Source organism: Populus alba, chromosome 6 (assembly GCF_005239225.2).
Source record: "Populus alba chromosome 6, ASM523922v2, whole genome shotgun sequence".
Taxonomy (NCBI): Eukaryota; Viridiplantae; Streptophyta; class Magnoliopsida; order Malpighiales; family Salicaceae; genus Populus; species Populus alba.
In genome coordinates, this window is record NC_133289.1 from 7,717,716 (window position 1) to 7,732,727 (window position 15,012).

General features: G+C 32.2%; 1 protein-coding gene, 2 long non-coding RNA genes and 1 other non-coding gene across 4 annotated transcripts; 2 read left to right on the forward strand and 2 right to left on the reverse strand.

Moving 5' to 3' along the window:
- Positions 1 to 666: 666 nt before the first annotated feature.
- LOC118048473 (uncharacterized) lies at positions 667 to 2,045 on the reverse strand. Its single transcript, XM_035058162.2, has one exon. The coding sequence runs from the start codon at positions 1,907 to 1,909 to the stop codon at positions 884 to 886; it is 1,026 nt and encodes a 341-aa protein (XP_034914053.1). The 5' UTR covers positions 1,910 to 2,045; the 3' UTR covers positions 667 to 883.
- Positions 2,046 to 9,385: 7,340 nt separating this feature from the next.
- Positions 9,386 to 9,467, forward strand: TRNAS-AGA (transfer RNA serine (anticodon AGA)). The gene has a single exon. It is a non-coding gene; the product is annotated as a tRNA-Ser (tRNA).
- Positions 9,468 to 10,002: 535 nt separating this feature from the next.
- Positions 10,003 to 11,153, forward strand: LOC118048462 (uncharacterized). Its single transcript, XR_004687481.2, has 2 exons — positions 10,003 to 10,820; positions 10,923 to 11,153. It is a non-coding gene; the product is annotated as an uncharacterized lncRNA (long non-coding RNA).
- Positions 11,154 to 12,358: 1,205 nt separating this feature from the next.
- Positions 12,359 to 13,145, reverse strand: LOC140955686 (uncharacterized). Its single transcript, XR_012170082.1, has 2 exons — positions 13,012 to 13,145; positions 12,359 to 12,696 (listed from the first exon to the last, which is right to left on the reverse strand). It is a non-coding gene; the product is annotated as an uncharacterized lncRNA (long non-coding RNA).
- Between the last annotated feature and the right edge of the window lie 1,867 nt (positions 13,146 to 15,012).

Here is a 15,012-nt window from a genome sequence, read left to right on the forward strand (position 1 = left end):
TCTGGTTTCTATTTTAGTAATCTTCCACCTTCATCCCCAATTCAATTTACAAATCCTAAAACACTTTCTTCTTTAGCTAAACCCCTAATCCCTTATTTTCAAAATCCTAAACCACCATAATGTGGGACAAAAATACAAACATAAACTGTGTCTGCAAACCAGACAAAGCTGCGGCAAATTTGTTCTTCACTCAACCTTGAAGTGATGGAGTTAGCTCCTACACTTTTTCCACTTTCTAATACATTCAATGTCAAAAAGTTAATAGCATATATCACACATGAAAGGTGACTGCAAACCTATTCAACTTGTATTATCTCTTGAACATCAATGGCATTATCTGTTTTCTATTGCACCAAACTGCATGGCATCATGCTCTGCGCACAAATGCAATTGCTAACAATGCCTATATCTCTCAGCAACAACAGATATATATATATATCAATTCATGACAAGAAAACAACAATATTTTCTTTTGCTTTCAGCCTCTTCAACAGCCTAGAGAGTTTCGCACATCAAAAGTCAATGTCTAATCCGATTTACACCTATCTATTTTGACAAGTGAACAGATATAGAAAACTTTCAGGTATATAATAGTTCCATTCCATCCATGCAATATTTGGACTCTAAGGAAAAAGAAATCAAACATAAGAAGTGACAAATGCTAAATTATAGCGAAACTTCCTTCTATTATTTCAGCAAAGAGTGAAAGACTTGATATACAGCTTAGTAAAAGCGAGCACAAAATATATTATACAATCATATACATCAATCAGTTCTTACAACATGAAGTGTCAGAACTCCAAAGAGACCAGCAATGCAACAGGGTTTCACAATTTAACAGCACCCTTTATTGCCAGTGCAACTCACAATAGCCAGTCTAAAGCTAGAATGAATCGAACTCAAATACCTCCACATCCCAAGAATTAGAATTGAACTTCTCATTCTCGACTTGGAATCCATAACTCCCATCCTGTTGCAAACTTATATCATAAACATCAGACTTGGAATCTCTCCCATTCCTATTAATCCTACTGCCATTGTTGCTCCTACTAATCCTATTATCACGACCAGCACTGCGATTGGTAGTGCCACCCACTCTTTTCTCTTTCTCAAAACCAACTTGCCCTGAATCAAATGCATTAGAAACATTCCCAAAGCTCCTCCTATCCCCCTTCTTCCTGTATTTACCAGTATTTCTCTTTGCATTCCTCTTATCCAGCCCCAATTTCCCATCAGAATTTCTCCTATATCCACTCTCTGAAACCGACCCATCTTCAATTTCTGATAAATTACTCAATTTCTCATTAACGGGCATTCCGTCATTCTGATATTCACCTTCAGTATAGCTTCCAAAATCAGAATCCAGCATTCGAGCACTCAATTCACCAAAAGCAGAAGCTGAAACCTTACCATAAGGTTTCACAGTTTGAACAACACCTTTGGGAAAAAATCTGGCAGATGTAACCCCATCAGGGGTCTCAAACAACTGGGGACCATCTCTTTCACTCCACAAATCAAAACCACCTGGTTTCTGAAAGCGGTCAGCCAAAACCTTAACTTGTTCATCAGCGCCTACAGAAAACAACTTGGGTGCTTTGTCAACAACCTCCCAAGGACGCTCTAATTCAGAAACAGCAGCTTTGAGCTCTGCCCTTTTTCTCATTTCGTAAAGCTGTCTCTCTCGACAAAGCCTAGCTTTTAGGAGTTGCTTAGCTTTCTTATTTTGCATTCGTTTCCATTGCCACTTGGAGACTCCTCCAGGGAATGTTCTTGGGCCTCCGCCCATTCGAATTATTATTGTGTTTTTAGGAGGGAGAGTGAGGCTGAAGGGTTTTGGAAAGAAGAGAGGATTTTGGGATGAGAGGGTTTTAGAGAAAGAGAGGTACAGCGTTGGGATTGAGAGAGACATTGAAATTATCAAGGGTTCTTTTGGATTTTACAGTTCGTCCAAGGAAGGAGGAATGCAGTGGAGGGAGTGGAGCTGTGGAGGAGAGGAGGAGCAGGCGCTCGTTGCTTTTGAATGTTATATTATATTTTGAGTAAATCACTCATTCTTTATATGTATTTTGTTTTTCTTATAATTGTATCTATTTATATGATATCTAATTTTCTAATTTTTGTTTTTCGAGTTTTTTTATTTAAAAGTTAAATAAATATATTTCTTTTTCTAAAAGCACTCTTAAGCTATATAAAAAATATAAATTTATTTTTATTTTATAGTTTTTCTTTTCCAATAAAAAATAAAAAAAGATATTCACTTCTCAAAATTTCAAAAAACAATTTCCAACTCCAAAAACTGGTAAATGTGTTCATGTTATATTGTTTTTCATTTAGAGAAAAATGCAAAATAAAAATTGCATTTCAAATTAAACTTGTTTTCTATGATATCCTTTACATGATAAAGTACACAAGTAATTTTTTCTTCCTATTAACGATATTGTCCTTTTTTTTACTTATTTACCATTGTTTAGAAAAAATTCCACCTAATTAAATTCACCAGGATTTTCCAGAGAGATGCCGTCCACATCCACATTAACAAAGCCGAGATCTGTCTGCGTGCAGCCTCTTTATCATTCCAAGCAGCGCGACAATCCTCGGCTAGCTAAGAGATTTGTCTTAACAGCTAGTGATCACCCCTGTAACTATCACTGTATACTATGATGTTTCTCTTTCTCCATAGCCACCAAACTCCCAAAGAAAGAAGCAATCAAGATCACCCGACAGCAGCTTGATTAACAGTTGGTGGACATCTGCACACTACAAGTCAGGTCTGTTAGAAATGCGGAGAACCTTTTAGCAATCTCACAGACAATGCAAAGAATCTTCCTCTGCTTGGTTGTGGCGGCAACACAGAGCTTGTAGAGAGATGGCGTGCAACAGATTGGTTGGAGGGCTCTCATGAAATATCAGACCAATAAGCATGATGATCTTCTCTGGGGCATTTCATTTCTAAAGCTAGCTCCATTTCCGATTTATGATGGCCATGTCCATTTCTATGTAACAGCCACAGGTTGGCTAATTTAGTACTGTATACTCCTGCAATATTATCAGCCCAAACCATGCAATCATCAATGTGATTATAGTTGTTTTTAAAATAATTTTTTGTATTAAAATATATATTAATAATTTTTTTATTTTTTAAAAAAATTATTTCTAATATCAACACATTGAAATAATTTAAAAATACTAAAAAATATTAATTTAAAATTAATAAAATAATAAAATAATTTTAAAATACAGAAACAAAAAAACCGTAAGGACGGGGACTTCCGCAATGCAGTGCTTGATAAGCTGGGGAATATGTGTTACCACCCTGCTGTAGTCCTAGGTTTCATTGCACCAAAGATCTTTAACTTTAAGATCAGCAATTCAGCATCGATGACATTCACACATTATCAATTAATTAGTTGCAGATTGGCTTTTCTTCCGGCCACGGCTTATTCCAGATCGAAAGGTCCTTTTGCTCAGCTTATAAATGAAGCCTGCACTGCCTGGATTTCTACGACCTCTACGAAAAAATCAGGTTCATATGTTTCAAACCAAGAGAAGTCTATTTGTAATAATATTTTGACTAGAAAAACATCCTAAATATTTTGTAAAATATATTTATAACCTCTAAAAATCTAAAAATCAGCTCTAAAATCCATAATTAACTCAAAATCAAAATTCTTTCTGGATTTAAATCTATCATTTCATGCAAGTTTAAAGGAAAACAAACACTTTGTATAAACTTTTTTCATTAAAAAAAACTTATAGATATCAAAACAACTTGTTTTCATTGTCAAAATCGATCTCAATTAGCAAGGGCTAAGCAAAAAAATAAAATTAAAGGGGGGCCAAGATTTAGTGGTTTTATTATTTGATTTAAAACTATAAATATTGTTAAGGAAGGGATTAGAAAAACAATTTATTTGCAAGGGTCGAGGGCTCTGCCAGCTCCCCTGTCTTTGCCACTGTTAACCAAGGTTTTCTCTCATTATCACTGAAATTTAGAAACTTTCTCTGTTCTCTTTCAAATTAGAGACCAAAGAATAAAGAAATAAAATGAAATTAACTCTAAAAAGTATTGCTCAATTAATCAGGCCCTAAATTTGCTCATTATAGATCACCAGTTCAAATACTATAAACCTTAAGATCACTGAAGGTTTATATGATCGTTAACTTCAGGACTCGTGGAATTAGTTGAGGTTCGCTCAAGCTGGCTCGAATATTCATGTTAATTAAAAAAATAAAAAAATAAAATCTTGGATAAAAATTGAATATCATAAATATTTAATGACTGAAAGTTTATAGTTTGAAAAATTAAAACTTAAAAGATAAAAGTATATATTTAGCCCCAGATTCAAAAAAACCTCCCTTTTTTTGTCGCGGATCCATAATGATTTGTGCCTCAATAAACAGTACCATAGGATTAACCGAACTACTTTACCACCTTATTTATGCTCAAAGGGGTTGCATGAAGCACTAGATGTCTAGTGGTTCGAAACCCGGCTGGTGCAATTTTCAAAGAGTCATCTTTTTTACATCGATCTTACCAGATTGCCAAAGAGCATGCCATTACATTTTATTTTTCTTGGGTTATGCTGAAATTCTCAAATTTTGAGTTGTGAGTTTCTGCCTAAGATGATGCCATTTACTTGTAACGATCCACTTGCTGTACCTCTCCAATTAACTATCAATTATAAAACATATGAGTAGATGATCAACCAGCCCTGAAAGCTATAATAATCACTGGCTTCTGTGCCTGAGGTCGTGGCGGTGCCTGGGGACGTCGTGGCGGTGCCTGGGCTTGGGAACCGGGGGTTCTCGTTTTCCAGAGACCACTGCACGTGCAACTTACCGGCATGTTACCCCACCGGGTAGTGACCATCACTAGTTCATTGGCTGGCACTGCCAATTCTGATATTTAAATATGTTTTGGCTAATCAAATCGCAGTTACATATGCAAAAGACAGGAAACTTCCTGATATTAATCAATTAAAAGTCTGCCACACGGTCTCTTGATCTCAAGGTGTCCATACACTCCATTGCCTCCTATACAAGAGGCATTACCTTATTTGTTTTTGTCCTCTCAAATACTATTACATTAGAATTTAGAACTCTGGATATCATGTCTCCAATTTTCGAAGCACTCATCGTGAGTGTAGATTTCCAGTTCTCATGTGACATTAATGGTGTTATACTGCAAATTTTTATGGGAAATAGATAAAAAGAGTTTTATGATAACTAACCGATCATTGGATTAATTGAAAGAAACTTAAAACATAAGGGTTATTGACACGTACAAAAGAAGAAGCATGCACGCAAGATTAACTCTAAAAGCAAGTATAATAAGCCACGTATTATGGATGTGAGATTGTGGAAGGAATTCTGAAAAATAGAAGGTTATTAGTAGTTAACAGGCAGTTTAGTGGAGTACCTTGAAATGTGGAAGGTAATCGGTAGTTGACGTCAAGGGATGGTAATAATCAATTCCTGTAAAAACATAATTCTCTTAATTTATTGCTTCAGATTATTTGCAGACAACATATATTTCTTGTAGCTAGGTCAGCAACATGATATTATATTGGATCTGTTCAGCCTTCTTGACTCAAATTTGCTAGTGATAATTATGGAGAAAGAATCATACGAGAAGATTGTTGTCTTTCATTGTTAATTTCCAATTGTTTGCTGGCTAAAGATAAGCTTCCTGAAGGCTAAAGCAAATGTTTAATTCCCTGTAAATAAGCAATCTTCCGGGCAACGCCTGTGTCGGATTACAAAGTTGCCGTGTGAATCCGTCTGCACACATAAGTTTCTTTGTATCCTGTTCTCCGTTGTCAAAGGGAATGGAGAATCTGTTTGTGTTACCGAGTATTAGTACAGTAAGAACTCATTAATAATTTGAAGTTGAAAATAATAAAATTAAAAATTCTCAAAAATACAGTTGAACCGTAATATCCAACACCACATAAACTAGAGGCTAAAATCACTATTTAAACGCCAAGTATTTTTTTTTTTTTTTAAAAAGAATTCAAATAAAACCGCCACCAAATGCATTACAGCTCTACAAAGAAACATGTTAGAGATCCTGCTCCCTTGATTGAATTCGTAGTTGTATTTCTAATATCCTAATGCTTCCACGTGTATATCCCTCAGGTTTCTCCCATTCAAGGGACAGCTCAACAATAACAAATGTGAAATTGTAATAATTATCAATCGAAGGAGGGAAATTTCCATCACACCACACGCTTGGATCTCCTTCTTAATTGATGCAATCTCCTCCCATATATAATAGCTAAACTCTCTGTTTTGGCCTCAGCCTCCAAATTAAAGATCAAGCATCGATCTCAAACAATCTTAACCCAGTCCCTAAGTTATTAATGGCTCAATTTCTTCTTCTTTGCCTTGTTTTAGCTGATGCTGTTGTGGGTCTAGCAATGACCAGTGAAAAGGTTCAAACCATGGTTCAGTCTAGCTCTGTATCATCCTCGTACCCACAAGCTCCATCTCAGAATTCATACGAGGCTCAAGCTCCCACGATTAGGAAACTTGGTAAACACCATCACCATAAAATGGTCCAGTCCTTCGTTGCACCGAGACTTAGCCCATCTATAGCTCCTCCTCAAGCTCAGGAGAACGTTCGTTCTAAAAAAGGAACCAGTTCCTTGGACCAAACTCGGTCTTCTTCTGAGCACAGTAACACGGATCATGAAGAGAGCGTTAGCATACAAGTTCAGGACATTCACCTTCCAGGCCGTCATCATTCAGTGGATAAATCAGTAGCTGGGGGTGGTGTCATTCTTGGAGGTCTTGCCACCACATTTTTGGTGGCTGTTTTCTGTTACATTAGAGCTTCTGGAAGACACAAAGCAGATACTACTTCCTGAGTTATCTGTAGCTAGTCTTGTAGGAATATGATAGGGAAAAAAACATCTTGATCTTCAACGTTGTAAAGAAAATAAATGTCAATATATACAAGAATATGGTTAATTTCCAAGTTATATTTGTGAAAATGAGTATATTTTTGTTTTGAATTTGCATAAACATTCCTATTCTTTAATTGAATCTTGAATTGGAATAATAAGATCTCTCTATGTTACAAGAGCCAGGCAATGTGACAGTTGCTTGAAGTTAAATGTATGGGAAAACATCAAATATAATCCCCACTTATTAGAATAGTATTAACTTTGTCTCTAAATGATATTTTATATTTATTTTATCACCTGATAATTTAATTTCTTACAAAAAAAATTAAGTTTGGTGTGTTTTTTGAAAAAAATAAATAAATGGAATTTATAATTAAATATGAATGAAAAAACTTAATTGGGTATTTTTAAAATTTTAAAGATAAAATCGATACAAAATATTGTTTGAAATTGAGATTACTTATAGTTAGTTAGTTAGAAACTATTTTTATGCTAAATATTTTAAATATTAACTTGAAGAGGAAAATATACACCCAATTTTTTTTTGTATAGTGATGCAGTAGAAAATTTTAATTTGGATTTTCCACAACTTTAAATAACATTTTGTGAACCACCTTTCCCCCCTTGTTAAAGTGGGGGAGGTGGCCATCTCTTCATATTGCTGAAACTTGATCGATTGACACAAAATAATTGATAAAAATAATTGAAAAAATAAAAAGATAGATATAGATCACATAAAATAAAATATTTGTATGTTTGTCTCTACTTAAATATATTTATTAAAATCAATAAAAAATAATAAAAAGTGGATGAATAAAATAAAATGAAAAAATATTATGCAAGATAAACATATCTGAAATATTATTTTAAAATAAATATTTTTTTTATAAAATAAAGCAGATATGTAAATAAAAAAAATTCTTTAAAAATTAAAAACAAAAAAATCACTTAAAAATATCTATTTAGAAAATACCTGCAAAATTTGTGGCCTAATTCATTTAAAAAATCACACAAACAAAGAATTTTATTTCCGGGTTAGTGAAATAAAACGGCCGAGGCAGTATTTTTATTTGGGAAACTTGGGGCTGAATAACATTCTTAAGAAGCCCAATGGGCTAGAGGAAACAAAATAGATTTGAGCAGGCTCATTGTTATCACGTTATAACATTATCAACAAGTCTTTCAAATATTCAACCAGATGATGATGATGATGATGATGTGTCACAACTTCCATTTCCCTCACCAATCCCTATTCTATCACTTCTTCTTCATTAATTCAAAAACTACCAATTCCACCTATTACAATTCACAAACAAAATTCCAATGATTTTTTTTTAAAAAAATATAAATTTTAATGAAAAAATTACATTGAACCTGGTCCAGCTCGATAGGTTAATTCAAGAAACCTACAACATTGAACTAAACCTTAATCAAATTTTAAATTGAATCGAAAAAATATATTATTTCGATTTAATTTTTAATGATTTGATTGATTTAACAAAATTTTATTAAAATTCAACCAGATTAATGCAAGTAATTTAAAAAAATCACATTGTTTTAATAAAACTAATCGACTTGAATTAACTAGATGAAATGCAAGTTAACTAGATGAGACAATGACCTAATTTTTATTTTTTTTTAGTTACTAGTTTGAGCTTGGAATCTATTTGGAAGTACATTAGATAATTGGTTCACACTTCATTGCAATCCATATCAAAATACTTTTAAATGTAAAAACAAGACATGCATTATTGTTAATTTATTTTCTTTTTGCAAGAGAGATTTTGAGTGACCCGACAACCTCAAAATACTTTAAAATCACTAGGGAAAAAAAAAAATCAATTAAATCTAAAAAATCAAAATAAAAATCAAATTTATATATCAATAATGTCCTCTCGAGAATAAAAACATAGTGACACAAAGATTCTCTATTTTGATGATTGGATTGTGGCGAAATGACAACGTTGTTATTTTCCAGTGAGCTTTTCTCTTTTTTCTCAAACTTAAGAATTAAAAAATAAATATAATAAATTTTGGGATTAAAATGAAAATTTAAAAAATACTTTGAGATTCACCATTTATTTTTTCTATATTTTATATTGTGGTCATCTCACTTTAAATTGTCTTTTTAATTTAATCAAAAGCTTTATATCTTGGAATTAAACTAAAAAAAATAAAGTTTAAAAAAATTAAGGATCAAATTCAAGAAAAAAAAGACAAAAAAAAAAAACAATAAAGAGTAGCTTTACTATTCATGCAAACAAATGAAATTGATTTCAATTAGCTGTCAATTGTAGGTTAATATGTTTTCAACAGAAATTATACAGTTAAGAAATTTCATTAGTTCAATCTATAAATTTTTAGAGAATGTGTTTCTCATAATAGGAAGTTAGGACATGTATTTTTTTATATAGAGAGCTTATCCTTAAAAATATATTTTAGAATGTATATGAGAATTCTCCTAACTCTCATATCCTGTGGGCGTGCCGGAGTGGTTATCGGGCATGACTAGAAATCATGTGGGCTCTGCCCGCGCAGGTTCGAATCCTGCCGCTCACGTTAGTTTTGTTTCTTTTACTCTGTTTTGATTTCCGCTCTCAAAAGCAAATCCTTTAGGCAAATGTCAACTTTAGGTTTGAAATAAATGTTTTAAGTGGTGGGTAGTTGTTTAAGGATAAAACGAGGTAATGATAATAATAATGATGATTAAGGGATCACGTGGATGAATTTAGTTTTTAAAGTATTTTTTATTTTAAAATATATAAAAATAATATTTTTTTTAATTTTTAAAAATTTATCTTAATATCAATATACAAAAACAATTTAAAAACATTAAAAAAAAACGCTAATTTAAAGCCCTTGAAAATTTTAAAAATATAGTTCAACTACAATGTTAAATATAATATATTGGGTCGCTTCGCTCTCTTTCATGGAATTTTCAATGCAGCTTCTTAGTACTTTTATAATTAAACAATTTCTCCATTTCTTAATCTTTCGCTGTCATTAATTTGTTGTCTCGTGGGATAGCAAATGTGCGTGGCTTCTATTTCAAATCAATGATTGTGTTCATATATACATGCTAAAGTTTTGCCGTATATACTAACTAACTAAGACATGCTCAAGATTTTGATTCCACAATTTCACTCTCTTGATCTCTTTCCAAACTGGGAAAAAAATCTCATTTTTTGAATTATAAGAGTAATTTATCTTTACCTTAAATTAAACTTCTATGTTGTCCAAGAAATTAAAATACAGTTTATATAAAAGGAATCTCATTTTTGAAGGCACATAAAGCTCCTATAAAAAGTTGTATACAACTTTTCTGCATCCAAATTCCAAGCCAGAAAAGTCTACGTAGAAAGTGCTTCTAGATGCAGAGATTCTAGACGGAAATGGCCGTCTTCCCTGTGTGATCTGATACAGTCTTATTTAAAAGAAAGAATATCAGACAAGGGCCACGTGTCTGTATCCAACGTATGTCTATTAGATGTCAATTTCAATTAATTACACCCTGACGTGAAGGAGGAAGTTTCCAGCTAATTCATTTGCCCTTGTGTGGAAAAGTAAGCAACTTCAAAACGTGTGGCACGATTCTTGTGTTTGCTCTAGAAGCCCCCACTTAAATACCATGAAAACTCACCCACCATTGTTATCCTTGTTTATATATAGATTGTTTTTCTGTCTATATAAGATGACTGAGATGATGTCTCTCGCAACTCCACTTGCCTAAATTATCTATCTGTCGGCTGGAAATTATAACTGAACCCCATGTTTCGTTGAAGACAGAAGGATCAATCATGGGTATGCCTAAGCCTTCTTCTACTCTGCTTCTGCTGTTGCTTATAGTCACCGTTTCTGCATCCCAGAAACAAGTAACATCAGAAGCAAGGACACTTTTGTCCCAGAAACAAAGTAAGTATATATCACTATTTACACTTAAGGCTCTCTCTCAATGGTGATTCTTGATTGATTGATTGATTTTTGTCTTACTTACCGTGATCATGCAATTCGCAGAATACTCCAAGATTTTTTCGACACTGGGAGTTGTTTGCAAGTGTTGTGAAGAAACTGGAGCTGAGTGCGCAACTACTTGGACGGGTTCTTGCCATAATCTCCAATGTCTTCCATGGAAGATATAGACTAGACTAGTCAGGGATTTCCTTGCGTCTTCTCTTCTTAGCTGTTTTTGTACATGTATGTAGTCATACTCGATCAATGATTCAAGCAGCTTTCCAGCTCTGGCCATGTTCTAGATTCATAAAATGTTCCTAACTTGACAAGCTTAATTTGGTCGATAGCCAAATTTAAAACTCCATAAAATATTTTAAGCTTAACTTCACTAAAGATGTATTGTAACTTGAATCCCATATTATGGTATCGAGCATGCCATTCAAGTGTTGGGATGATTAAGAAAGGGTTGTCAAAGCAACTATGGGCTGTAAAAGATCCTCCAAAAATTGTCAATTTCTTATGGAGAGCTATTACCATCTCACTGCCAACCCAAGTTGAACTGATTGAAAGGAAGATGTTGCCAGATCACATGTGTACTATGTGTGGCTGTGAGCATGCAGGAAACGGTGTAGCGAATCCTGTTTCTCTGTCTGCTTGCTAGATCGGCTAGGTTTTTAATAAATCTGCGATACTCTCCGGATTATATTGGGTTTAGATCGATGGGAGCCTGGAGGGAAAGAGTGCAGAAAGCTTGTAGCGGGGACCTCGAAGAAGTGCAAGGAATTAGTTTCTTTTCCAATCAAAGTGATGACTGCAAGAAACGCAGACAGGGCTTTTAGATAGAGGCTTTGGACAGTAGTCTCCCATATGATGCTAATGTACAAAGACCTTGACCTGATAATAAACAGGTTAACGAGCACTGGATCCTTCCAAGAAATGGACAAGTAAAGTTAATCTGCGATGCCTCTTTGAACAATAGTTGCGATGAAGGGGGCTTTCCTTTGTGGGAAGAAATGTCAGGGACAAGGGGCTGACTGATTCTGGGAAGGGCTTGGAGGAGCAGTCTCCTGTAGTTTGGTGGCAGAAGCGATCAACGGCATGCTTGGAGCCTGTTGATACTTAATAAAGGGCCGAAGGGTATAATTAATTGAAACTGGTGCCAAGCTAGCCGGACAAGTCTCTGAGAAGTGAGATTCAAAGGGCCTTCCATGGCAGATTCAAGAACTCTTAAAATAGCATTGCAGCAGATTCTTAATTAAGCAATCTCCCTTGTATCTAGGAATATCAACCCAGTTGCAGACTGAGGATCTAAGGCAACCAAGTAGATTGCTGAATGTAGGTATATCTATTGATTGGGAAAGCCGTCCCCTCCTGCCATTGAGGGGTTTTTTACCTTTTTTATGCTCTGATGTTTTGGCTAATGAACGAGATTCATTTCAAGACAAAGATCAAACAAGAAAAGAACAAAACAGAACATGTTTTTTATATATATATATATATAAGTATGACAAAACGAGGATAGAGAAGTTAAATTGGTGAAATGGATCAACATTTGACGATTCAAAGATGCTGCCTAAAAGAGCCAAAGACTAAAAGTATATAAAAAGATAAAAATTAATGTAAGCTCTGGTTGCAAAAATTGAAAGAAGACTCAACTCATACCCATGAGTGAGAGCTGAAAATGATAGGTTTCCATATAAAAATGAGAAAGGGTATTTTCTGGCGGCCAACCTTCTTGAATAGATGGGGGACTCTTCACATTATTATTACTAATAGACTAAAAAGCTGGGTGTTTTAATGGGCAACCATCTCATGACTAGAAAAGTACATTATAGTCCTTATAGTTTTTTTTTTTTTTTTTTGCATTTTTTGGTCCCTATAATTTTATTTGTTTATATTTTGGTTATAAGGCTTCATTTTTCTCATGTTCCAATCCTTTATGTTGCAAGAATTTTAAATTGATCTTGAAACTTTCAAAGAAGTTCAATTTGGTCCCTAAAGTTTTCATTTTTCACATTTTTCATCCCTATAGTTTTATGTGTTTATACTTTGGTCCTGCAGCTTTATTTTCCTCACATTAAGTTCTTGTATGTTAAGAGAAGATAGAGAAAGTCATTGGTACAGGAGGAGGGGAAAGATAGATTTTAGTCACCATATTTCAGTAATAAAATATTCATCTTGATATTAATAAATTCAATTAAGAGAAGACTTCAATAAAAGTGGTTTTTTTCTTTTAACATAATGGAAAAAAGTTTATTGAGGCTGGTAAGGTATTTTTTTATTTTTATTTTTTAGTCTATTGATGGATGTTAAAGGGTTTGAATTTTAAAATGGTGGCTGGAAAATGTTCCAGTGAAAGACACATTGTTTATTTAATCAAATGACAAGTTGTCCATTTTATTTTAAAAAAATGATAAATGATGTGTCATCCACTTTATTTAGTCAAAGTTTTATATATATTTTTTATAATAAAATCATTTTCAAATAAATAATTGTAATGATATTTAAAAAATCATTCAATTATTTAATTTTTAAAAATAAAATTAGAGCTTTTATGATAATATTTGCAATTATTTTATTAATAATTATATATGAATCTAACATATAAAAAAAATTGAACATGAATATTCAATGAGATATATATATATATATATATATTATTGTGAATTTTTATATAGCTTTCAATTATTCTTATTTTCATACAAGTATATAAAAATTATCAAGACTTAGTCTTTTCTTATTGAAACTTGTTTTTCGAATCATGATAAATTTTTATTGAAAAAACATGATTATAATAAAAATGACATATTTTCATAAAAGAAATGAATAAGAAAAAGGAGATTTTTACTAAATAAATACATTTTTCTTCATGATTTAAAATTATAAAAATTTTCAAATATTTATTTTAATAACCTTAAGTTTTTATTGAATTCATGCGTATTGTTATAAAAAATACATTTTTCATCACAACAAGAAAAAAAAATACATAAATAAAAAATAAGGATTTGTACTAAAAAAATAATATTTTTTCTATATATAAATGAACTTTGTTTGAAAGATCTAAATTATGTAGAAAAAATAATATTTTTTCTACATAATTTAGATCTTTCAAAAAAAGTTCATTTATATAAAAAATAAAAATATAGATGAATAAGAAAAACCTTTTGAAAATTAAATTCATAACAAAAAATAATTGTCATTTAAAAGAAATTCACTAGACAAAATAAAAGAGAAGTGATATTAATCTAAATACAAATAAAGTAAAAAATTAAAAAAAAAGAATGATTTGAAAAAACATTAGAAAAAAAAATAGAAAAGGCTGATGCTACCTATATTTTTTTGAAAAAAAAATGAGACAACGTGTGTTCTCTGATGTTGTTCAGATTCCAGGCATTGTGGTGACTGGAAAACTAGGCTTTTTTCAACCCAAAAACATAGAAAACACCTTAGAAACTAAAATAGACCTACTTTATAGCATCAAGAAACAAAAAAAAAAACCCAAAAATTGAAATCAAGCTGAAACCAAAAATCAAACCGAGCTCAAATCTTTTTTTTAAAAGACTTTAAAGGCAAAAAAAAAAAAAACGTAATGTAAACTCTATTTATCAAATGAAACCATTTGACACATTTATTGATTATTTTAGTGGTCTAAATCGATGTCAATGATATTTTTCTTTCTTTTATTGCTAAAATCCATCTGCCTCTTTTTTTCTCTCTCTAGTTGGTGACTGAAAAATAACTAAAACAAAATTTTTTTTATCAAAATTCAACTTGAAGTATATTGAGGTATTGAAATTGTATAATTTATGTTATTTTTTAAATTTGATTACCAAAGTGTATTTATTGCTGAAACTTATGGAACAACACTTATGTTTGATGTCTTTTTCATTCTAGTCCCTCTTCATTCAACCCCATTTTTTCCTAAGAAATCATAATTAATTTTTATTTAATTAGAACTAAATTATTAGGAAAAAAATTTTGAGAACCAAAATGAATTTTTAACAAATGTACAGGAAGCACGGTGCCCTCCACAATAATTTGTATGTGCATGAACAATACTTGCCTCTATAATTAAAAAAACCCCACGCATTTTAAGTTATAGTATAATAGTACGAAGTAATTTAAAAACAAAGGACATGGCATACCATTAATT